General features: G+C 38.8%; 1 protein-coding gene across 3 annotated transcripts in view; it reads left to right on the top strand.

The window, feature by feature from the left end:
- Positions 1-26126, top strand: part of FGD5 (FYVE, RhoGEF and PH domain containing 5) — a 205799-nt gene that overhangs the window by 22481 nt on the left and 157192 nt on the right. For all 3 annotated transcript variants that reach the window (XM_089520869.1, XM_089520879.1, XM_089520859.1), the window contains exon 2: positions 3357-6348. In XM_089520869.1, coding sequence (XP_089376995.1) covers positions 3357-6348 — 2992 coding nt within the window. The remainder of the gene's footprint in view (positions 1-3356; positions 6349-26126) is intronic.

The raw sequence follows: 26126 nt of genomic DNA, 5'->3' as shown, positions 1-26126 counted from the left end.
CTCACTCTTGACTGTGGATGTTGAGCCCCAGTTTGGACATGCACAGTTTAAAAAAAAAGAAAGAAAGAAACAGTATTATAAAAATCTTAAACTATAAGGAACATGTTTTCCACTCACCCATAGGCACTCAGAAGGAGAAGTGGCCAAGGACCCTAGTATGAACCAAAAGTGTAGAACCATACAATCCCTTTGAGATTTGTTGTGATATATCCAGGATCTATTTTGTTTTTGGTTCTTTTTAACCACCTTCTGAGTGGGAATAAAATGTTGGTGTTGGGGATATCCACTGAATAGTAAAGGACAACAAAAACATCATCTGGCTATTTAAAAAAAAACATCCTGAGAATGACAGCAACAAATCCACAGACCAACAGCCATATTTTCTCCATCTGAAAGAGCCTATTGGAAACAACATGCTAACACTAAGAGCTATTCAATAGTAGAACAAATTGCCCGGGGAGGTGGTGAAGTCTGGATATCCATCTGTCAGGGACTGTGTATTTGGGTCCTGCATTGCAGATCTGGCACTGAGAAGGGGATTGGATTAGATAACTTCCAAGGCACCTTCCAACTTGAACTAAAGAGATTTGTACAACATAAAACATTTGTTGACTAAAGGTGACTTTTTGAAAAAAGAGTACTGTCAACAGAGTTCATCTCATAGTTTGTTTGTTTTTTGGTCTAACAATATAAACAGGGTCTCAGAATTATTTTGCATGTTGAGGGGTAAGTCTTACTCCACATAAAATAACACATGACCACACATTAATTAAATGAAAGAAGTAGGTCACAACTTTTATTGATTACAGCTGTTGGTAGGGTTGCCACAGTCACGGGTCCAGATCCAGGAATCAGCCAGCCAACCTGTTGATCGATAATCCTGACCTGTTGAACAGATGCCAGAACCATGGGGATGACAGAAAAGGACCCACATGGGCAGATGACCAATGTGGTCCCCCACCAGAGGGTGCAGGAAAGGAATCCACCCAAGAGCTGGGCAAGACCCATTCCACTCTACATACACAGACACTGAGAAAAGATGTCTCAGATCCAGGACCCATGCTAGCTGCCCCTCACAAAGGTGTGACAAAATAACAAATGACAGAAACGTACTTGGCAACATGCCTATAAGCTAAGTAAACAAGAAAGCAGCATAATAGAGGGTGGATGGGTGGAATGGCACTCAGAAGGAAACTGCTTAGCATATCTGAGAGCAGACCAACATATACCTTCCCACACTCGAGTGGAGTTACACTGACATTTGGGTCACTCTAGCTGGGCCCACGAGCCAATGAAGGCAAACATTTGTTTAAGCTCACTTCCTGGCAGTTTTTGGTTCCCCACAGGGCTACACCAAATGCAAGAAAGAGCCAATGAACTGCCATGTCAGGAAGGCCTGTTGGCACTCCACTCCTATCTCAGCCCACAAACCTGCTGCACTGTAACTTGTGCAGCCTCCTAATCTTATATAGCAGGGATGGGCAACTGTACAAGGCTAGGAGGTCACATTAGCCACCCAGAAGATTTTGGAGGGCCACCCAACAAGAAATCCATTTATATTTTGCCTGCCTCTAGGAAGCGTGGGAGGGGGGTGCTGTGCAATGTTTTTTGCTCCCATTGGCCATTTTAGGCCTGGGAGATGCCTTTTTAGCAAGAGGAACTAAATGGAAGTGACCTCCACTTCACTTCCTGTTTCAACTTTTCCACACTGATTGTAACTCACCAATATAAACTATGCAGCTATCATATATATCTAGTCTATTGGGGCTGTTATCACTGGCATATTTCTCTTGTTTTGCTTGTTTTGCTTCCTTGGGTTTGCAAAAATATAGGCAGATAAAGGGTTTGTGAAAGGCTTGGTGCATCAAAATAAATGGCTGGGGAATTGTATTCATCTTCAGTGGGATCACAAGTAAAGGACATAAGAATGTTCATACTGCATCAGATCACAGGTCTATCTGGTCCAGCATCTTGCTTCCCACAACAGTCAACAAAATGGGTTTAGTGTGGAAAGCCCACAAGCAGAACAATGGGGCAAGACCCCTCTTCCACTTTAGCTCTACATTAATCTAAATTGATGCAGTTAAAGATATAATTTCATAATGCAAATGACAAGAAACGAAATCCCACCTAAAAAGGAAGAACTGCTTAATGGCGGTATGGACTGCCTTGGAGGGTGGTGGACTCTCCTCCTTTGGAGGTCTTTAAACGGAGGTTGGATGGCCATTTTTCAGGAGTGTTTTAGATGTGTATTTCTGCAGGGCAGGGTGTTGAATTAGATGGCCCTTTCAGCCCCTTCCAACTCTATGATTCTATGATGTATCTTGTGTCTCCCTGTTTTAAACAGACCTTGGGAGTAATTACTTACAAATGGTGACCTACCTGAAATTCCTCCTGCCTGCCTGCCTGCCTGCCTGCCTGCATAATGAAAGCACAACTATGGGCCAGAACAGACCAGCAGTAAGCGCCTGCTTGGGGGCAGCGTGGGGACATGGCATTTAGATGATGGCGGGGAGCATGGCAGTGCTCCAGTGGGGTGGCATTTAGATGCTGCACATCGCAGGAGTCCCACAAAGCTGCAGTGGCAGCAGAAAGGGCACCCTTTTTGCCAACTCAAAAAAGAGCGGCATTTTGCTGCTCCTTTTTGAGCCGGCAAATAGCCGAATCAGGGCTATTTTGCCTTTTGCTGTCTCTCTTTAGTGCTATCTGTTTTGGCCCTAAGTAAGATTCATGATTTCTTTTATGATGCTACTTCACCTGGTTTTGATTACAGTTCTATAGCTAATCTGCATTGCAGAAATAATGCAGTTTGACACCACATTAAGGGCCATTTCTCAATGATATGGAATCCTAGTGTTTGAAGTTCATTGTTGACCACAATTCTCTGACAGAGAAGGCTAAACAGCTCACAAAACTACAAATCCCAGAATTCCCTAGCACTACAGAATAGACTATAGTCATAATGCTCTATGACCTCATTATAGGTGTGTTCTGTATCACAGTTCAGTGGCTTGTTCCAATCTGATTTTTTTTAAAAGTGACAAAGTGTAACCACTTAGTGACTTTCAAATAATGAAAAAGGAAACATGACAGTACTAGATTTGGTAACTAACTGTATTTGATGTCTTGTTGTTGTTGTGTGCCTTCAAGTTATTTCAAACTTATGGTAACCCAAAGGTGAACATATCACGGGGTTTTCTTGTCAAGTTTCTTCAGAGGGCAGTATGCCATTGCCAGTTTGGTGCCTTAATTCTAACCGATTACTCTGGATTTAAATGGCATATTAAGAACATAAAATTTCTTGAAACAGTGAAGAAACTTGCTAATATAACATTTTCTGTTCTTTCTTTCTTTAGATCATACAAAGCCACCACTAGCACCAAAACCAAAGATCCTCAGTCATCTTGCTTCCATAGCTGTCTCCAAACTTCCTCCATCACTGTCAAAGACTGGCACACTTCACAACTCAAACTCTATGTCTAGGGGTCCAAAACCACCCATTGCTCCCAAGCCAAAAATCTCTGCTGACATTGATCCTGCAATTATACAGAGATCCAGTGTTTATGCCAACAATACGCTTAACAAATATACCAATGGAAAACTAGAGGGAAATTTCTATGAAGGAAATCCGTGTGACAGTACAGAATATCCTAAATCAGAAGTCAATAATGAATATATTGTAATTCCTGAAGCTAAATTGGCTGATAAAGATTATAATGACTTTGGACATGAGCAGGAGGAGACAGCAGAGAATGAGATCTTACCTACTCCTGAATTAGCAGGTGAAGAAGAAGATAACTGCATTGACAACAGTGAGATCTGTGAGATTGAAATAAATATATCAGACAACAATGACAATGAACTAGTGGGAGATAACTCACCCAAACCAACCAAAATCCAAGCTTTTGACATCTCTGAAGCTTCTGAAGAGGAAAAGGAAGATGCATCAAAGGATGAGTGTGAAAATGTGGACAGGGAGAGTCATCCCAAAGAAGCCACAATGAATTGTGCAGATGAGGGTGATGAAACACTCAGAGAACTGGATCTCATAAAGGGCAATAATGACTATAATATGGACAATATGATTTTGAATGGAGAAGAGGCTTTGAAGGACACTATATGTGAAGATATTATTTTAAGGCATGTAGAGGACCCGGGGTCGACCTCAGAAGATCTGACCTTAATTGGTGAAGATCAAGAAGAGGAAAATCCACCTCAGATGCTAGAAGAGGAGCAGCCCAATGCTGATGCAAACATGGGCCCTACAGGTAACAATGAGCAATCAACACTCAGTACTGAGGAGGAGCTTGTAGAGGATGTTTGTACATCTGATGATAATCCTGCTCATGATTCTGAAGAGGCACATACTGGATTGGAATCAAATGGATCTGATCCTGATGAAATTTTGGGAGAGAACACAAATGAAGTGAGTGCCAAAACAGAGGAGGAAATAGGCTCAGATGCTGAATGTGAAACAAGCATAAAACAAGAAGAAAATGCATATGGTGACTACCAAACCACTGAGACAAAGGATACAGAGGATGCATCTGGGACTGTATGTGGTGCAAAGGAAGAAACTGAAGGACAAAAGGAAGTGATAGACACAGAGACCATGGATGATAACTGTCAAATCATTCCCTTTGAAAAAGAATGCAATGAGGATGTTCCCAACTCTCCTGAAGCACAGTTAGGTGAAGAGTTGCCATCTGAAGAAAACAGTGTATCTAACCATAACCAGCCCTTTAATGTTCAGGATTGTAATGGGCTTGATTGTTACTCAGATCAGGCAGGAGCATCTAAGACAGATGTTTTCCCCGGAGATGACAGCTTAAACAAATATACTTTGGAAGACATACAGCCAGATAACCACATTCTTGAAGCTGATCAAAGTAATCATGAAGAAACTGCCCCAAATAGACTTGTTGAAATATCAGCTGAAGATACCTGGTATTCCACAGGAAAGATAAACCAGTGCTATCACAGCAAAACTGAAATGAATACATGTAGTGAATATGTGATTGAGGAAGTGCCAGTGGTTCCTAAAGTAGTTATTGTTCCTGAAAATGATGAAGAAATATCCTGTGATTCTTTAGATGACCCATATGTGTTAGGAGACAGTTTGCCTTCAGCAAATGAAACCTTTTGTGCAGGAAAACAAGGGCAGGAGGCTAGTGTCCAAGACAATTCAAGTGATTTCAGAGAGGGATCAGGTACTGACATTGAAAATCACTTGCTCTCTCTTGATCGGAAGAGTGTTACTAGAACAAGGTCTCTTTCTGGAAAAATGCCTGGCTATGTACCAGAGACAGTTCCAGAAGAAACAGGCCCAGATAATGAACCTACAGCCACAACCACCATCATAACTGAAAATGCAGGGCACAGTTTCTGTTTACCAGAAGGAAAATCCATGGAATTGAACAGGGCATTACCTGCAAAACCAAGGCATTTTATTTTATATCCTCGATCTTATTCAGTAGAAGGAAGAGATATCTCTGTCTCTGTATATGGAGAAACTGACAATTCTATATTGGATTACAACAGAATAAACAGGACGGAAGACCTCTCTTTGCCATGTGTGATTGGTTCTTCAGGTAGCTTTTCCCAGAGAAATCACCTTCCATCCAGTGGGGTCTCCACCCCATCCTCTGTTGTTGATATTCCACCTCCTTTTGAATTGGCTTGTATCACCAAAAAGCCCATCACAAAAAGTTCACCTTCACTTTTGATAGAGACTGAATGTCCAGATAAGCACTGCAAGAAAAAGAAGTCTTCTTTTAAAAAGTTTCTCACCTTAAAGTTCAAGAAGAAGACAGAAAATAAAGTCCATGTGGATGTTCATATTTCTTCTTCAAGGTCCTCCTCAGAGTCTAGTTATCATGGACCTTCAAGAGTCATGGAATTGGATAGAAGGAGTCTGAGTAGTTCTCCTCAGCCAATATCACGTACTGGAAAGCTGAGGGCTTCTGAGTCGCCAACTGTTCTCTTCTACAAGGATGGCAAAAGAAAAGGAACACCCAAAACCTTTAGTAGAAGTGTGTCAAGGGTGGAATCTTTTGAGGACCGTTCAAGGCCCCCTTTCATGCCTCTTCCTTTAACTAAGCCTAGGTCTATTTCATTTCCTAATGCTGATACTTCGGACTATGAAAATATCCCAGCAATGAACTCCGATTATGAAAATATACAAATTCCCCCACGAAGGCCCACCAGGGCAGGAACCTTTACTGAATTTTTTGAAGATCCTAGCAGGGCATTATCTGCAGCAAATGAGAATGATGGTTATGTGGATATGAGCAGTTTTACAGCCTTTGAAAACAATAAACAGCAACCTACCAACCAGGAAACAGAAAGGTATTGTAACACTTATTTATGTAAGGCCTGTTAGCCTTGACCGGAGAAGCTAGACATCCTGTCTGTTAGGTCTTGTAGGCATATGCTCAACTTTGCTTTGCTTAGCTCACTTTTTCAGGAAATTCTTTCTACAAAGTGTTTGGAAGGGGACAAGATTTTTAAAAGGAGTATGTGGAGGCGGGGCAGAGATAGTGGGAGAAAAGACTGTTCTGTGCTTCAAGTCATTTCCAACTTACTGCAACTCTAAGACAAATCTATCATGAGATTATCTTGGCAAGATGTGTTCAGAGGAGGTTTGTCGTTGCCTTGCTCTGAGGTTGAGAGTGTGTGGCCATCTAGTGGCTTTCCATGGCTGAGTGAGGATTCAAATCCTGGTCTTCAGACTCCTAGACAAACACTCAAACCACTACACCATAGACAAATTTAAATATATTTTAATCCAGGGTAAGTAAGGTCTGACCTATGCACTGCATGTGTCTCCAGGGTCACTTTTGTAACTCCTCTCGGCAGCCCATTGGGTTGAAATCCCTTCCATTTTTTTCCAGAAATCTTTTTTTGTTTGTTTGTTCCAAAATGCCTTCAGAGGTGCTATAGCGAGTGTGGAGGGTATTTCCACGACTTTTGGACCCCCTCCCCCCGGTCAAACAAAATATTTACGTTTTTGCAACATTGTTCAAAAATGTTTTTGTCCCAAACTGCCCTCTAGGGAGTGTTGGGGGGGGGGGCATTTCCACCACATCTTGGGTCCACTGTGGGCCAATTTTGGCCCAAGAGAATGTTTTTTAAAAAACAGGGTAGTGACGAGGAAGTGATATTTCTTCACTTCTTGTTTGTTTTTAGAAAATGGCCTCTCCTGTGCCTAAAATATATCAGGAAGGCCCCTAAACATTGTGAAAATGCCTCTTGTCCCCTGGAGTCTTGTGGTGGCATTTTATTAAAAAATTGTGGGCACGACCAGACGGTATAACCCTCTAAGATCTCTTTGGGAGCTATTGCAGCCCCCTCCCTGTCCCCAGTTGTCCACTTCTCTTTTAATCATATGTGTATTAATTAAAACATGCATGGACCATGCTTGCTTATTTATATCTTGGCACACAACTACTGTGTTTTTATTTGATTAGAAGCTGTCATTTCAGTGGGCTTCATAGCTCTTTCATGCATGCTGCAATGAAATGAATGAAAGCTCTCCAGGGCAGGATCAGCCTCTTAGTTGCCACCTTGCATATAACACTTCCTGCTTTTATGCCCTTGTTCTTGTCTGTTTCTCTAGGGGTCATGGGCAGTTTTCTTTGCCCGCAAGTAAAATAATAAATCCATAGTATAGACTTTCCCCCAAATGCAGCCATTATGAACTGTGTAAAAAGTTCATTACTGGTATCAAAGCCCTAATAATTGATCTTTAAGAGAGCTTCTGAATGAATGGCAAAATGTGTTAGAAGCTCTGTGCTTTGGGACACTAATGCAGTTGTGTTCTTTTTGATAATTTGAGAAGCGAGCGAGAGAAGCACACCTGGATCTAACATTTAATTACAGCAATGCCATTCAATTCAATTAATACTTTGTTTTGCCATGACATTCCTTTTTAGCAATTCTCTGATTAAAAGTTTGTAATGGGGGGTGCGGAGAGCACTAGCAACTTCAAAACACGTCTTTGCCTATGTGGCTGAAAAAATTGTGTACCTATTATGGACTATCCAACTTCACTGTTGTCTTTATACTGTTTAATTAATTATATAGCTAGACAACCACACACACTGTTAAAACATTTTGAATTGAGTTTTCACCCCAATCCCTGCTTGTACATTGTTTATTTCTCATTTGACACTTTAGTTAGCAGAATATTGTTTGCAGCTGAACTGAAATGCTTCAGGACACAGAAACAATAAAGGAAGATATAAAGAACTTATAATTACACAAAGTATATTAGCGTATGTGCATGCCTCTGTTAACAAAGCTTGACAGTGGAGCTTTTCTTTAGAAAGTCCTTTGTGGCTTTTCTTTTTCTTGTATAGCTGAGAGATTTTTTTAAGCAGCATTGGCACCAGGAGGATGGTGAAAATCTGCAGAAATACAGAATTTTGGTGTGGTATTGCAGCAGTGTGTCTACAGTAAATGATGCAAAAAAGCTTGAGCGGAGAAAGAATGGGATTTTCTAGCCAATTTTACTATAGCTGTTTCTGCCTGCCTGCAACATGCAAGGTGAACAGTAGCTAACACCAGAAGCCTTCATTGAGTATGTGTGAAAAACAAAGCAAAGCAAAGCAAAGGTGAGAGCAGATAGGCCTGCCTCATCAGCTCCCCACAGTGTGTTTAAAAAGCATAGATGTAGAACTTGGACCATCAAAACAGAAATTCCAAGAAAAATGGAGTATGATGAAAAAAATAGTAATTCCTGATGCATTTTGGAAGTAGCCATAGTCTTTAGAAGTTCAAAATGTTTTGGTTTACTTATGCAAAGTTTACATGACATGGATATTTTATTTCATTTGTGCATGTTAGTTTTCAGTACAGTTTGCCTGCAACGTGTTGAACTGCTCTTCATTTTTGTGATGTAGATTCCTAGTCTTTTCATGTTATGTCTGTACTTTGTACTAAAGAAGTAAGGCCTAGGAACACATCTACTTCGTTAATTCAGGTATATCTGTAATGCTTGAATCTGGGCCCACACTGGTTCAGGAGCTAAATGTAGACCCAGAATTTTGGCATACATTTGATGTATGGGGTTTTTTTTATCACAGAAATATTAGTAGAAATTACACTAGTTAGATACTGTTGTTAGCTAATTCATTGTTCTGTTTTTAAAACTCGTGTTATGTGTTCCATTTAGGGAAATCAGAGCTTGGAAAAGTTATTTTTGGACCAGGAATTCCATAATCTCCCAGAAAGCAACTCTGTATATTGGATGGAGGATTTGGTGACTACTGGAACTAGAATTAATTTTTCCAAGCTATATGGCAAGCCAATAGATAGCAGTATAAAGTCATAGACTTATACAAATCCATAAGGACATGTTTTAAAACATAAAGTATTTTTGTGTAAGCCCTCTTTTTTCAGTGGTTGTACCTTTACTGAGAAAAAAATGAGGTTTCTCAGTATAGTGATTGGTTATTTGTTGTTGTCAAAAGCAAGTGAAATAAATCTCACGTCAAGATGTTCTTCATGGATAAAAGCTAAAAATATTAAAACTACGCACATTGCTGTGACTTAGACACATTTATTAACTTCCCGTGGAAGTGTGGGGCTGCCAGGGGAAAGCCAATCAAAACTGCTCCAGGAAGTTTCAGCATGATATTCAAGGTTGCTTACTCTGGATGCCAACTCTAGGCTATTGGTGGGGGGAGGGAAACAGCCTGTTTTTAAACTTTTAAAATGCACATGGAAAAAATTCAGCTTTGTAGTAAGAAAAGACAAGAAGCAGATTTACTATACAGTTCAGAAAAAAGCCTACTGTCTGTAAGATATCATAGTCAGCATGGCCAGGCCTTCCCAGAATAGTACCTGGCGATGTATTGATTCCCCCATATACACATATATGTGATGATTTTGCCCACCATTATTGTATTACTGTATTATTGTTTTTAGATTTTATTGTTTGTAATTTTAATTGTTAGAACTGTTTAATCCTTTTTTAAGGGGGGAGATTGTATATATTGCTGTATATACAGTGTTAATGTTGTACGCCGCTTTGATTGTTATAACAAAAAGCGGGATATAAATAAAAGTTTTATTCTTATTTATTGTATTCTTTGTTCCTTAAATTTGCATAAATGCAGCTAGCATGCACGTAAATCTCCCTTTTGATAGGATACATAAAGCTAGTCTCTAGTCCTTGTGCTTTGCCCAAAATTCTCTGTCCTTGTACAGCTTTCAAGCCACAGGAGATACTCCTGCTGGTTCTTACCAGAGGGATGGGGAGCAGGGCAGTATGCAGATCTGACTGCCCTAGGCTCTCAGGAGAAGGAAAAGATGGGTCACTACATTTGACAGAGCATCCTTAGTTCCTTTCCCCTCCAACCAAGCTGAGACCAGTTGCTTCTTTGCGGTGTCAATCATCTCCCCGCTCCTCCCTTCGCCACTGGCCTCTCCAAGGCATGATAGCTTCCAGGCAGTGGCAGTACCTGGAACTTTGCATGTGGAGCTAGACACATGTGTACGGTCGAAACTTGTGTGTATGTTAAAGAAGGGTCTTTTTCATCCAGATATCCCCTGGCAATGATATATCATCAAGGGATATCTTGCACTGGTTACTTTGTGGGAAAGGGGGAGTGATGGTTACTGGTCTATACACATTGGAATTGCTGAGGCTACTGTTATGGCTGTGGAATAGACAGTCAGCCCTCGGTATCTGCTGGGGTCCAAGCTTCCCACCCCACCCTGTGGATACCAAAATCCATGGTGCTCAAGTCCCATTATACACAATGGGGTAGTAAAATGGTGTCCCTTATATAAAATGGCAAAAGAGAAGGCTCAAGATCTTGTGAAATTAAAAATGGTTGCATCCCAAAATTGATTTTGGAGGAGGAAAGAAACAAGGATGTTCTGTAAAATGTAGTGCACCCATCTTTTCCTTCCCATGAGAATTTATATATAAATATTTTTTTAAATTTTTTATTGATTAAAATTACACAAAAAAATAATAATACAAGGACAAGACAACAAATATTGCACATCATTAAAATCTTACACAACACACATACATACTTACATACATATCTATACACAATAAACACGACATCCAAACAGAAACTTCCTCCGCTGTAGAAACTGTTAAATCTTAACTAAAAAAAGATAATTATACATACTATTTTTCATTCTATAACTCACTAACCCAAGAAGTTTACTTATAAATTAAAACCACCTTCCTGTCATATCTTTTCTAGATTCAAAAACTAAATATACACTACATCAGGATTCTACAATATATTACTGTATCCACCTATCCAGACTTATCTAAAAGGACGCAACCCTCCTCCATTATATCTTTTACATATCTAACATACCGTTCAACATTTAAACCTAACTTTTAATGTCTATCCCCATGTTAAATTAGCTTTTATCTTCGTTTGCCTTCTTAAATCTATATATTCCCTCCTCTTTTCCTTAATATCTTATCTCCACGTTAACCTGAGTATGACGTCTACATACATACCTATGATTATATACTTATCTACACTTATATAAGTACATACATACACTTACAATTATACATACTCAATATACATACTTAACCTTGGTTAGCCTTTCTCCCTTTAATCAGAATAAATCTTAATCATTAAATAAAATGCATCTGCTTGAGTTACTTTCTTCTCTTACATAGAGAATCCGTGTTTCCCATTCCTTATAAAAATTCATTAATGTATCTTATTTCATCATGGTGGATAATTTGTCCATTTCATACAACTCAAACATTTTTATCTTCCATTCTTCTACAGATGGGATCTCTTCGGATTTCCAATATTTAGCATATACCATCCTGGCCGCAGTTATTGCCAAAAATAGCACCTTACCATTTTTCTTTTCTATATCAGCATCACCTATTATATTCAGAAGATACATCAAAGGGTCTGGACGTGTATCAAATTTGAATATTTTTTTCATTTCCCCATGAATCGCTTTCCAAAATAAATTTGCCTTTTCACATGTCCACCAACTATGCATATAGGTGCCCAATTCCTTCTGACATTTCCAGCATGTTCCTTTCATTCCCTTATACATTTTGGAGGTTTTATATGGTGTCAAATACCATCTGAAAAGAGATTTATAACAGTTCTCCTTAATTTCAATATTATTTGTGAATTTGATCCTTTTTCTCCATGTTTTTTCCCACTGTTCTAACATGATATTACATTTTAAATCCTTTGCCCAATTTATCATGTAATCCTTTACCACCTCATCCTCCAACTCAAATTTCAAAATTAAATTATAGAATTTTGAAATCCTTTTAATTTTTGTATCCTCTTTAACGATTTTTTCTAATTCAGGGATTGCAGAAGCTATACCTAACGTACTTTGATCCATTCTGTATCTTTCCCTTAACTGTCTGTACGAAAACCAATTGACCTTGAAACCGGCATTGTCAATCTCCTCTTCTGATTTAACCATTTGTTTACCTTGCTCGGATTTAATTATATCACTATACCTAATCCATTTAGTCTCACTATACACTTCCCTTTTTAAAAAAGCTTCAGCGGGTGATGACCATAATGGAATCTTTGGGCACCATTTGGCTTTGTATTTACCCCAAATCCGAAAAAGAGTTTTTCTAATATAGTGATTACTAAATTCTTTATCCACCTTAACTTTATCATAAAACAAATAAGCGTGGAAGCCGAATTTCAATCCATAACTTTCCACCATCAAATTCCTATTATCGTCCAATTTAAGCCAATCCGTTAACCAATCCAGAGCACATGCGTAAAAATACCACTTGAAGTTGGGAAGGCTCAATCCGCCATTTTCTATCTTATCCTGCATAATTTTAAATTTTAATCTGGGTTTTTTTATTCTGCCAAATAAATTTCTTTAAATCCTTATTCCAATCGTTAAAAATAGTGTCCTTTGTAATAATAGGGATATTTTTTTTCTTTTTCTTTTTTTATAATAATATTTATTTCAGTTTTTCCATACCATATGAGAAAAGATTTTCACTTTTGAGCTTAATACAGATTATGTTTTTTCTATAGATTTATACATCCTATAAGTTTTTTTTTCTTATTGCTTCAAAGTGTATCAAACAAACAAACAAACAAACAAACAAACAAAAGCCAGTATACATAGTTGTATTATACCTTACATACCCAAGGGGATTTTATATCTATTCTTTGAGGTTCATTGTCATATCAACTTACACCTTCTTATATACCAATATTACTGCAAGGTAACTAACTTCTAACTTCTAAGTTTTGGTTTCCTTTATACTCCAACTTTTTATCAGTTTTCCCCATTTCTTTTCATAATTTTGATTTGTTTCTCCTGCAATATACATAGACATTCTATCCATTTCCTTTAGCTCATATACTTTTGTTTTCCATTCTGCTATGTTGGGTATTGTTTTTTTCTTTCCAATGTCTTGCAAAGACTATATGCGCAGCCGTCACCAAATAAAGTAATGTACTGGTCTGATTTCTGTTTAATTTTATATTCAACATTTCTGTTATGTTTAATAAGAAAAATTCTGGGCTTAGGGGTATTGTTATCTTGTTTACCTCCTGTATTTCCTTATGTATTTGCTTCCAGAAGTTTTTGATTTTCTCACATTGCCACCATACATGGTACATTGTTCCAACTTTCTCTCTGCATTTCCAGCACAGTCCGTCCACACTTTTTCTCATTTTTGCTAATCTAGAAGGGGTTAAATACCATCTATAGAATATTTTAAAATAATTTTCTTTCAAAATATTTCCTTTTGTGAATTTTTGAGTCATCTTCCATGATTTCTGCCATATATCTAACGGTATCGGTTTCCCTATGTTCTTCATCCAGGTTATCATTACTTCTTTTACCGTTTCTTCCATTTGGTCAAAATCTAGAAGCATGTTATAGATCTTTCTGATTGTTCCTTTTTCTTTTCCCATTATAATTTTATCAAATTCTGTTTTTCCTATTTCTATTCCTTTATTTTTTATATCTTTAATTGTTATTATCTTTAGTTGTATGTATTGTAACCAGTTAATTTTCTTTCCCTCTGATTCTAAGACTTCTTTGTTTTTTAATTCCATCTTTCCTCTCATGTTGGTTATGCAATCTTCATATTTTATCCATTTGTGGTTTCCTGGGTGCTCTACTTTGTGAAAAGCTTCTTGTGGTGAGGTCCATAGTGGAAGTTTATTATAGAAAAGTTCCTTATATTTTTTCCAGATTTTTAATATTGCCTTTCTGGTAATATGCATGTTAAACTTTCTGTCTGTTTGATCATATACAAGAGATGCGTGCCAACCTATTTTCATATCTGTTGCTTCTAATTCCAGTTGTTTTTTATTTTCAAGAGTTATTCAATCTTTGGCCCATAAAAGGGCGCAGGCGTTATAGTATAATTCAAGATTGGGTAAACCTAATCCTCCCATTTCTTTTTTCCCTTGCATCACTTTTGTTTTAATTCTGGGTTTTTTCCCACGCCATATGAATTTCGCTATATCCTTATTCCATTGTATAAAGTGTGATTTGTTAGTTATGATTGGGAGTGTCTGAAATAGGAATAACATTTTGGGTAACACGTTCATCTGTATTACCGCTATTCTTACCAGGAGAGACAAGAACTTATTAGTCCAGTTATTCAGTTCTATTTTAACTTTTCCCCAGACCGCTTCATAATTATTTTTGTACAGGTCACTGTTGGTATTAGTAATTGTTATTCCCAAGTATTTAATTTTATCTATTATTTTAAATTCAGTTATTGTTTTTAATCTTGTAATTTCTTTTGAATTTAGATTTTTAGTTATTATTCCACTTTTATTCTTGTTTGTTTTTATTCCTGCCTCATTTCCAAATTCTTCCAGGATTTCTTCTACCCTCTTTATACTTTTCATTGGATCATCTAAAAAAATCACCAAGTCGTCTGCGTATGCTCTCAGATGATATTGGTGATTTTTTGTTTTTGGTGCTTTGATCTTTCCTTCTTCTTTTATCTTTTTAGTTAAAATTTCTGTTATCATAATAAATAGTAACGGGGAGAGGGGGCATCCCTGACGAGTCCCTTTTGTGATTGCACAACTGTTTGTTTTTTCCCCGTTGACAATTATAATAATAGGGATATTTTGAAACAAAAAAATCAGTTTAGGAAGCACGGCCATCTTTATTGCAGCTATCCTACCTAACCAAGAAAGTTGTAGATGTTGCCAACTATTCAAATCTGCTTGGATTTCCTTCCATACTTTTATGTAGTTGTTCTGAAATAACTCAGTATTTTTTGCTGTTAAAATTATTCCCAAATATTTCACCTTCTTCTTCTTTTGAAATCCTGTACTTTCCATTATCTTCTTAATATCCTTGTCTGCAATATTCATAGTTAACATCATCGTCTTTGTCTGATTAATTCTATATCCCGATACCTTACCGTAGTCCAGAATTTATATATAAATATCAATATTTTTAAAACAACTGCCATAGTCTCATCTCCAAATTGCTTTGTAACTCAGGTCCAAAACACACTGCAGAAATAATCCAGTTTGAGACCACTTCAACTGCTTGGCTTAAAGCTAGGCAATTCTGAGAACTGTAGTTTGTGAGATATTTAGTCTTCTGTCAGAGCGGTCTGGTGCTACAATAAACTGTAATTACCAGGATTCCCTACCATTGAGCCAGGGCAGTTAAAGCAATCTTGAACTGGATTATTTTTCCAGTGTATTTTGGACTTTAGTTAAGCATTATTATCCCCTAATTTGTAGGTGGTTGGGGTGGGAGATTGAGGTTGTCCACTACTGGCATGGCAATGAAATCGTAGGGCAGGAGATGTTTGAACTAGGGGCTTAGAATCATGGAATCATAGAGTTGGAAGAGACCACAAGGGCCATCCAGTCCAACCCCCTGCCATGCAGGAAATCACAATCAAAGCATCCCCAACAGATGGCCATCCAGCCTCTGCTTAAAGACTTCCAAGGAGGGAGACTCCACTGCACTCTGAGGGAGTGTGTTCCACTGTTGAACAGCCCTTACTGTCAGGAAGTTCCTCCTAATGTTGAGGTAGAATCTCTTTTCCTGCAGTTTGCATCCATTGTTCCAGGTCTCTGGAGCAGCAGAAAACAAGCTTGCTCCCTCCTCAACATGAAATCCTTTCAAATATTTAAACAGGGCTATCATATCACCTCTTAACCTTCTTTTCTCCAGGCTAAACATCCCCAGCTCCATAAGTCGTTCCTCATAGGACATGGTTTCCAGACCCTTCACCATTTTAGTTGCCCTCTTTTGGACATGCTCCAGTTTCTCAGTGTCCTTTTTGAATTGTGGTGCCCAGAACTGGACACAGTGTTCCAGGTGGGGCCTGGCCAAAGCAGAATACAGTGACACTATTACTTCTCGTGATCTAGACACTATACTTTTATTGATGCAATCTAAAATTGCATTGGCCTTTTTAGCTGTCGCATTGCACTATTGACTCATGTTCAACTTGTGGTCTACTTAGACTCCTAGATCCCTTTCACATGTAGTCTCATTCAGCCATGTGTCCTCCATCCTATATCTGTGCATTTCATTTTTCTGCCCTAAGTGCTTCCTAATTTGCTGTTCTTAGCCACTACAGTGCTACACCAGTTGTCATCCTCATTATGACAAATCCTCTGTATTAGATTTCAATGAACAAAATTTGGAAAATGCTATCCAATTGTAATAACATTTGGAGACTTTTAAATCTTGATACTCTGTATCTGCACAGGCTTATTACAGTAAGACTGGCCAGAGTGAAAATTCTGTTTTTCCCTCACTTCTCTAATTTGATGTTCATGTCTATATGTGCTATATTTTCTGCAGTACATTTTAATGAGTTTCAGTCAAATTTATAGAGAATGAACCCAATAAAGAAAATACGTTAGATCTAATATTACCTTACAATTACTGTTGTGTGGCTTAGTTACCAGAACATTGCCCCCTGAAGGACAGTTACTATTCTCCCCTACCAATTTAGCTGAGTAACATTAATAAGTAATAGTACAATTTGGTAATGCAACATAGAAACGCTGTTAACATTGTTCATTCATTGAAATGTAGTCAATCATGTCCTTTGGAGGAAAAAAAAAGAGTTATCTGTGGTACTGAATTATGGACCATATGATATTTCAATTTCTTTTTTGTTTTGGGGTATACCTGTAACTTTCATATTGCTTTGAGGGCATCCCCATAAACAGAAGCAGGAAATGCCAATGGAAGGAAGGAAGCCACTTAGGATTGCTGGGCTGAAAACTAGAGAATCCTGTTGTCCGTTTTGTGGCTGTTGCTTTTTATGCAACACCTGCTAAAACTCCCTCTTTTACACAACCATTAAATGGGGAGGAATATTGGGAGTTGTAATCCAACAATATCTGGAAATCCACATGATTCCCTGCCCTGCTTCATATGGTCCTTCATTTTTTGGGATATGTCTTTTGTATGTGACTCAGGGGCTCTTCAGACCAGCCATTAAGGTCAGCCTGGGAGTGGTTGGAGCATAACGTCCACATGATGCATACCCCAACTGCGCACCACTCCATACAGCATGTGGCATCATGGTGCTGCTCTGGTGCTGCATTCACACAACGCATCACCAAAGGAATGCCGTATAGCCTCAGCGTTGCAGTTATCACACCTTTACAGGGTGCAAAAATGAGCTGCTTTTTGCGTCTCCTTTTTGCGCCCTGCAAAGGCCAGATCAGGGCTGTGGCATGCCTCAGTTATTAATTGTAAAACTTTCTAAATCAACCCATTCAGAACATCTTAATAAGTATTTATTAATGCTAAACTGAACATTTGTTTTAATTTGGAGGGCAGGCAAAATAGGAGTTTCAGGGGCTTAAAATCAAATGTTCTTTACAAGCTGACAGTGTGCGTGCGTGTGTGTGTGTGTGTGTGTGTGTGTGTTCACTGAAATTAAAGTTTTCATCCATTCCTGTTATTCAGTGCTTTTTTCTGAAAGTTTAGAAAAATTTTTGGACTACAACACCCAAAGCCTCCAGCCAGCATAAGGATTATAATCAAAAATAGTTTTCGAGGTTTAACAGTTCTTCCTTTTATTGCCTTTTATTAGGCCTTTGATTGTAGTCCCAGACATCTGCAGTTCACTTTTAGAACACAGTAACGGGTTACAAATGGCCGTCAAGGGGCTGTTTTCCTGCCGCCGCCATTCGCTGCGTAGGGAACCTCCAGTGGCCAGACCGTGAGGCTTCCCCGCGTAGCAAAAAAGGAGTGCCGAAATGGTGCTCCTTTTCGAAATGCGGAAGTGGCGCCGCGAGGGGCGGAGCGCGCCCTCACTGTGTCACCTCCGCTGCGATACGTCTGGACGCACAGCATCGAAGACATCAAAATGGCGGCGCCCATGTGGATGGGCGCCACCATAAAGTCCGCACTCTGCACGTACTGGCAGGAAGGGCCGTCAGGAAGGTAAGAACCTTCCTAACCCTAATACAGCCCTTCCTAACCCTAGTAGGTGCGGAGCGCAGACTTTATGGCGGTTTATAACCCGCCAATGATTCCTCAAATTTGTTGTTGTTGTGTGCCTTCAAATCATTTCCAATTTAAGGCAATTTTAAGGTGATTTCTTGGCAAGATTTGTTAGAGAGGGTTTGCCTTTGCCTCCCTCTGAGGCTAAGAGTGTGTGACTCACCCAACTTCTATGGCCAAGTAGGGATTCAAACCATGCTCTCCAATACTAAAACCACTATACCATGCTGGATCAAAGTCTTAATACAGTAATCATGTACTGTACATAGTACTCAATTAGCTAATCAGATTAGATCAATTCAGAAGGAGAGCAGTCCTCCTAACTTCATACTGAACAGGCTACAATTTATAACCATACCGGTATTCAGATACCTCAGCCTCAGCTAAGGATAGTGTGTCTCTTCTGAATGAATGCCTGGAGGAGGTAATGGACTGGATGAGGAAAAATAAACTGGGCTGAATCCAGACAAGACAGAGGTGTTTACTGTCAAGAGTCCTACCCTGGCTTTGGAAGTGTATCAACCAGTCCTGGATGGGGTTACACTCCCCCTGAAAGACTGTGTTTGCATGACGTGTCTTTTCAACTGATGTTGTGTTTTTAAACTGATGTTCTACAATGCTCAGCACATTGGGCTACCTCTGTACCAAGTTTGGAAACTTCAGTTATTTCAAAACACGGCAGGTAGATTAGTTGCTGAGACATCAAGGAGTGATCATATTACACTAATATTAAATTCATTCCACTGGCTGCCAATTAATTTCCAGGAAAGGTACAAAGTGTTTGTGGTTACCTTTAAAGCCCTACATGGTTTGTGTCCAGGTTACTTACAGGATTGCCTACTCCTGTATAAACCTCCCCATACATTCAGGTCCTGAGGGGGTCATTTTCTCCGGTCAGCCAGGACTAGGTTGGCAATTGTCAGCCAGAGGACATTTTCTTCAGCTTCCCCTAAACTGTGGAACGATCTTCCGGAAGAGATTCAACAACTGAATACGCTGTTTGAATTTAAAACAGCATTAAAACGGGTCTCCTCCACCAGGCCTATACAGATTATTTTTAAATTGTAAATTTTAAATATGAATTTAAATGTGGATTGTTTTAATATGTATTGCTTTTAAATTGATGATGTGTCTTTTAAACTGATGTTGTATTTTTTAACTGATGTTTTGTTTTAAACTGATGTTGTGTATTGCTTTGTTGTTCCCCACTTTGATCCATGAGGAGAGGTGGGTAAGGAATCAATGATGTTATTGTTGTTATTATTCAGATTTGCTTACAGGAACAATATCATGGCAATATTACAAAAGCTGTTCAGGGAGAGAACTTGAATCATTGTGTTCATTCTTAACACATGCCAAGAATGGAAACTTATTTACAGACAGCACTTGCTGCTGGATTTACATGTAGCTCCAGATGAAATTTCAGGCCTCAGATTATGAGTGACCTTTAAATTTAATTGTTTTTAAACTAAACTTGCAATTTCACATAATATAATAATAACCATTTTATTAACTATATCAAAATCATCATCATCATTAAAAATCTAGTCCTTCCTTCAGTGTGGAACCTCCACACTTTTAAAAAATTGCCCCAGGGGTTTGTGGTAGTTTTGCAGAATGACACAAACATTTTATTGAGATGATATTTCACCTACCTTTCAGCTTTGCATTAATAATTATGCCCTTTAAAGTGCTGCAGTATGATCGTGTTTAGTGCATTAGTGTGGATTCACTTTCATCATAGCTTATTTGCATTACAGAAAGAAGAAAGAAAGTATTTTGACTCTGCGGTTCAGAGCTCTTAGAAAAATTGAATCACCTTCTTGTCAAATGATGCCTTTCACACTCTGCTGTGGGCTAGAACTATCTAAAGAGATAGTTGTAACAGCTGGGTAGATTATAGTTTTGTCACATCTGCTGTCTCTTATGGATGAGCTTTGTAAATCTTTAATAGATCCCACCAGAGGTAGGCATTGAAAATATGTATGTATATATGAGTTTGTTTAAATATTTATATGCCTCCTTTCTGCCACAGAAGTCCAAGTGAGTTAACAGTGAGTGAAAATTAACACATAAAAAAGAAGAATCTTTTATTGATTAAGAGAGTGAGTGCCTGGATCATAAGTCCTCCTATGTTTGCTAACCACATACTGTGTTCATGCTTTGTAATATTGGATGATGGGTTATACTATACACGTGGTGATGCTGGGTGAAGAGATTGTTTATCTTTCATGATGCTGGCTAATGATCAGGTGTGAGGAAAGGAAAAATGTGCTTTGAACTGTCATGATCAATTCAGTAGGAATACTTAGTATGGAGAGGAAGGGAGGCAACAGGAATGTTTTGGTTAGGACCTGAATTGCTATGTGCTTTTGGTATCCTTTGTAACTGGGATTGTTTCAGTCTTGTTATGTTGCAAACAACTTTGGTTTTCTGAATAAAGCTTTCTGACTTTGCTGAAGCTTGTGTTCCTGAAGTGAAGTGAGCCAGTGCATGACAGTGAGTAACTGACATAACCAAAATGGTGGTGATCAGCTGTGTCTCCAGGTCTTAGACATTGCTGTTGATAGGGCTGTTCCAACTGTCATTCAGTGATGCTTTGTAGGGTCCATTTACCAATCACTAAAAAGAAAAGAAAAGAGGAAATGAAATAGCAAAAAAGGAGGACAAGACTGACATAAAACGTATGTGTGCTGATTTATATCAAGTAATGCAAATTCAGAAATAATGGCTATAATATCAGTGGGAATGTTATACATATCACTTAATGGGAAAGATTGGGACCAGATTGCACATGCCTGATCAATCTGGTGTCCTAGCACTAACTACTGGTGGGCTGTTTCAAAGCCCCTGTTGTTTCAGAGCCCCGGTTCCCACGCTTCTGCATCTTGGATTGGACACAGCTTAGAGAATTGTTTAAAATAGATGAATGTTCTCAGATGGCTCTTCAGAGGACCATCCTATGTCAAGTTAGGTGTCATATCCTTCCCATGTGTGGTGTCCAGAAATCACACACAGGTAGTACCAGATCTGTCTGAGTCCTTGGGTCCTTTCATGCAACACAGTTATAGCACTATGATTCCATTTTAATTACCATGAAAATGTCCCACTGATTCTTGAGATTTGTAGTATCCTGAAATACTTGATCTCTCTGTCTGGGAATTCTACCTTTCCAAACAACAAATCTCAGGATTCTATAGGATGCAGATGTGTCAATTAAAGTAGAAGCATATTGCTATAATTCTGAAGTGCGACTTGTGGAACAGGACATTTTCTTATGTAGCTTCTGGCTTTTTGCAGCAGCAGTTAGGCCTTGTCCATTGCCCTTGGAAACCACACTTCCTTGTTTGTAGCATTATCTATCATTGGTCCTTGTAGTAAGGAAGGACAGCAACACCATCCTTAAACCTGCTTGTCCATTCCCGCCCCCCCTTTAAAAATCAGTCAGTACTCTGTGCCACTGATCGGGTTTTTTTAGGCTGTTCTTCTCTCCTTTATGATCCCCACTTTAACTACTGTTTTCCTGTAAACCTCGGGGTAACCTAGATGGAGCCTCTTTCTCCTGTTCCAGTGATACCATTTTTGTCTATAGTGGCAAAAACATTCACAGCCTGAATAATGGGGATTCTGCTGTTGGGCAGAGGAGAGCCTTGGGTAGTTTTTACAAGGCACAACATACACAGCTTATGATTTCTCAAACAGCCAATAGAGTTGGTGGCTTTTACTATACAATTGTCAGCACAATTGGTCTCTGAGCAAGGGGAAAAAAATAATAGAGAAAGTGAGGTTCTGTAATTATTCCAAGGAACAATGTCCATGTTTTTGTGGGTTTTTGGGGATATGTGGCCATGTTCTGGAAGAGTTTGTTCCTGATGTTTCACTGGTGTCTTCAGATGCTGGCGAAACATCAGGAATAAACTCTTCAACACAGCCACATAGCCCAAAAAACCCACTAAAAACTATGGATGTTGGCTGTGAAAGCTTTCGACTTCACAATGTCCACATTAATACTCAATAATTGTGCTTAAAAGTTAACTGAAGCAACTGAGTTAAAGAAGTATAAAGCGGGCACCAATTTCATTCAGTATGAAAGGCTTTGCAATCACAATAAATGTACAAAATATGGAACACCCTCCCTGTGAAAAGCAAAACCAACATTTCATGAGTGTTTCTCCTCCCAATTTTTAGCGTAAATCTTTTTTACTATCCAGAGGTGTAGACAATATAGTTTGTTGCAGAATGAATTGCAGGAACTCATGTAACCTCTCTACTTCCTTCTAATACAACAAGAATGTTTGTGCCAGGCACATATTGTAGGTGTGATTTTTAAGCTTTTGTGAAAATGTTAATTCACCTCTCTCTCCCCTTTTACTCTTGCCTTTCCCTTTGTATTCCAGATGTTGGTATTGTCCAGTTCTGTCTGCAGATCTGTCTCGCTGTTATCTTTGTAATAATTATTTGACTGGTGTTTCTGTTGTTGTTGTATTGCTATTTTATTACTTGTTTATTTTTATAAGTGAGAGTTCAACTGAGTCATGTGGTAGAATTGAAATGAAGAATAGAATAGAGCTTCAACAATAGTTAGCTATGGTGCCACTGCCATTGTATTGGAGAAATCTTCCACCATTGTCACCCCTCATGGCTGCTGCCCAGTAGCTGTTTGATACATTTCATTTATCTCTTCAGCAAAAGCATGTCTGATGTGGGAGACCTTATCAACAGCATTGCTATTGTCAGCATAGCCTCTTGCCTTGCAGAAGCATGCAATCCCACCACCATGGAAAGGTAGCACAGTAGTTGGAAAATGATAGTGAAACATAATTGCAGTAACAGCTTGTCTAGTGTTGATTTTACATGCATTTCTGAAACTTTTAAGGGCCTTTGCATTTTTAATTAAACACTTCCTCGTTACAGATTCAATTCAATTTATTCCTTTCAAATGTGTGGAATAATTGCCTAGTGTGGAACCAATTGCCTCCTTCTCTGGATGTTTTCAAAAAGAAGCTGGACATCTGTCTGTTGAGGATGTTTTAGCTATTCAGATCTTGCCAAGAGAGTCTCTGTGATAGATTTGCTATGATTTGAAGGTGCAACAGCACTAGCATAGCTGTTTCTTTATCGTCACCACTGACATCTGAGCACCTTTGATCAGAGAACTTTTTGTATACAACTGTACTCCTACAAGATGTCTGGTTTTGATTATTATACCCTTGATTATAATGGTGTACCTGAGTGACAGAAGGTGTTCATCAGCCTGCAGAATTAAGCCTGTATTGCCCATAATGAGAAGAACAATAGGAAGATAGCACATTCCAATTCACCAACTCCTGTTCTATTCTGTAGAAATGTGCTAGCTTCTAGATATGCTGTTGATTTGTATTGCAGAGATTTACTGGATGAGGCATGGAGCATTACCATTTGGAGTCAGCCCGTGAATCTTATTTTCTTTGCTACTTAATGATACATAGTGCCTATATCCCATAGCATTAAAAATGCAATTGCTTTTGGTTGTTGTAGTTGCAGTTGTTACAAATCTAATTCAATAGTTTATGGTCTGTTGTTCCATACGACACATTTATTTATAGCATACAGTACACTTTTAATTATCCAGCAAGATCTGTGCTTTCATGGGACCCATGGGGGCTTAATGTAAAGCCCCTTAATATTGGCTTTTCACTGGCATGCAACAATTAATTTTATCGTAATGGACCAATTAGAGTTAATGGATGGGGGAATGTATTTAAGAGGCACAGTCTGTTTTGCCAGGACCCCCTCTTAAAGAGCTAATAAAAGGACCCTTCCACTTGGGTAATTGGTTGGATTAATTAGATGGTATATCTTGAAAGGCCTAAAGTAAGCACAGTTAGACCTATCACCACCAAACACCTTTCAGTGATCTGTCAGCCACAAGGAAAACTTTATCAGTTTTGACCAAGACAATCACCAGGGGCATCTTCTCTTTTTTCTCTATAAATGGAGCATCAACCAAGTAGAGTACACAGTAGAGATAGTTCTTCTTTCTTAACATTTATGTAATTCGCTTGCTTCAAAAGGGATTGTCAGATGTAGGAGGTGTTTTGATCCAAAGAGTACTTTGCTAGCTTTTTTGAATCACCCTTTTAACATTCAGTGGGTTATATCATTTCCATATGCTCGACCTCTCCCTGTTTATCAGTGACAGCTCCTATTTCTTGATAAAACATTGTCCCCTTTTTGTTCTTCTTTAACCGAGGCATTTTAGAAGTAATACTTTTGTGTCCTAACACACACCCAATCTGGGCTTTTAGATGCTCAGTGTAGACAATGGACATGTGCAATTGCAGCAAAGAACGGGGGGCTCATCTACACCAGCCAGAATAGTCTGGGCTGCTCCTGGAGTATTCTGACTCCAGAGTTGCCCTGGATCTCTTGTTACCTCTGTACTCTGCCGCTACACCAAACAGCTGTCTACCCACAGGTCCTGCTGTGCTGCTTGGTGCTGCCACTACTAGCACAGGTTCTGAAGTCAGAAATCTGGTCTGAAACAGGATTGTAATAGTTCATTTTTAAAAATTTAAGACTTCAGGTTTAATTTTTATGTAATATGTAGGTGTGGTCTGCTGTAGTGGGTGTTGCTGAACTGCAACTCTCAGCATTCCTTACAAATAGTTATGGTAGTTAGGTCTGCTAGAATAAGCAACCCAACATCTGGAGAACTGAATGATACTCACCTCTAATCCTTTCAGCAAGTTACATTTTGCAAGCTGTCTTTTGTGACCAATTTTCTAAGCACTAATAAAGAGTTTTTCTTTTCTTTCTAATGCACATACTTTCTGATGATGGACAGTTTAATAAAACTTGATAGGACCTTAATGTGTGCAGATGCATTTGCACTCTATTCAGTTTTTCTTTTTTTAAAAAAAAAAAACTTGTGGCACAATCTGAGTGTCAGCATTGTATAATGCAGTAGCTTCCAGCTTCAACTCATGAATCTTTTTGAATGAGAAAATGGACACCCAGTAGCAATTCCATTAAAAGTGCCCTGCTTTGGGAGAGTAGTGATACTATAGTCACATGAGCCTTATTTCAAGGTATATGGGCATAAGATTCTCAAAACTGCAGTGAATGAGTGGCAATATCTATTAGTGTGCTATAGCAGCTAAGCAATTATGGGCTGGTTTTCAAATAATGAGAAGAATCGACCTCATTTAGAGGATTGTATCCACTTGTAGGCAGTGCAGTTTTAAAAGGGTGCAAAAGTACTTTTCACTGAGTTAATTTACCAAGGTGAAGAGGAGAGGAGGGTGGAATCTTGACTTTCCAGTAGGCTTAGGCAAAAACAAACTGCTGCAGTTTCTCCTAGCTTGTGTATTCTTCCTCGTTTTTCCCATCTTGACCACAGTCTAATGTCACTTGGGCACACATGTCCTGGTTTTCAGCTGTGAACAATTGGAGGGTATGTAATTAGAACACTCTCTGCTGTTCCAAAAAGAGGTCTTTCACTGTTCTATAATCTGTGAGCTATACATACAGTAGGCTTGCCATAACAGCTGGCTAGGAATCTGCAGATTTGACTACCTGCATATTCTCATGCCCAATATTATTGACAGGAAGCACATGCATATGGATGCACTGACATGGATATGTGCGCATCACTGCCCACTGAATAATATGTG

This window comes from Sceloporus occidentalis, unplaced genomic scaffold, assembly GCF_023333645.1.
Source record: "Sceloporus occidentalis isolate IW3139 unplaced genomic scaffold, rSceOcc1.0.p SCAF_1, whole genome shotgun sequence".
Lineage (NCBI taxonomy): Eukaryota > Metazoa > Chordata > Lepidosauria > Squamata > Phrynosomatidae > Sceloporus > Sceloporus occidentalis.
The sequence above is the reverse complement of the archived record's forward strand: the minus strand, read 5'-3'. Positions and strand labels throughout refer to the sequence as shown.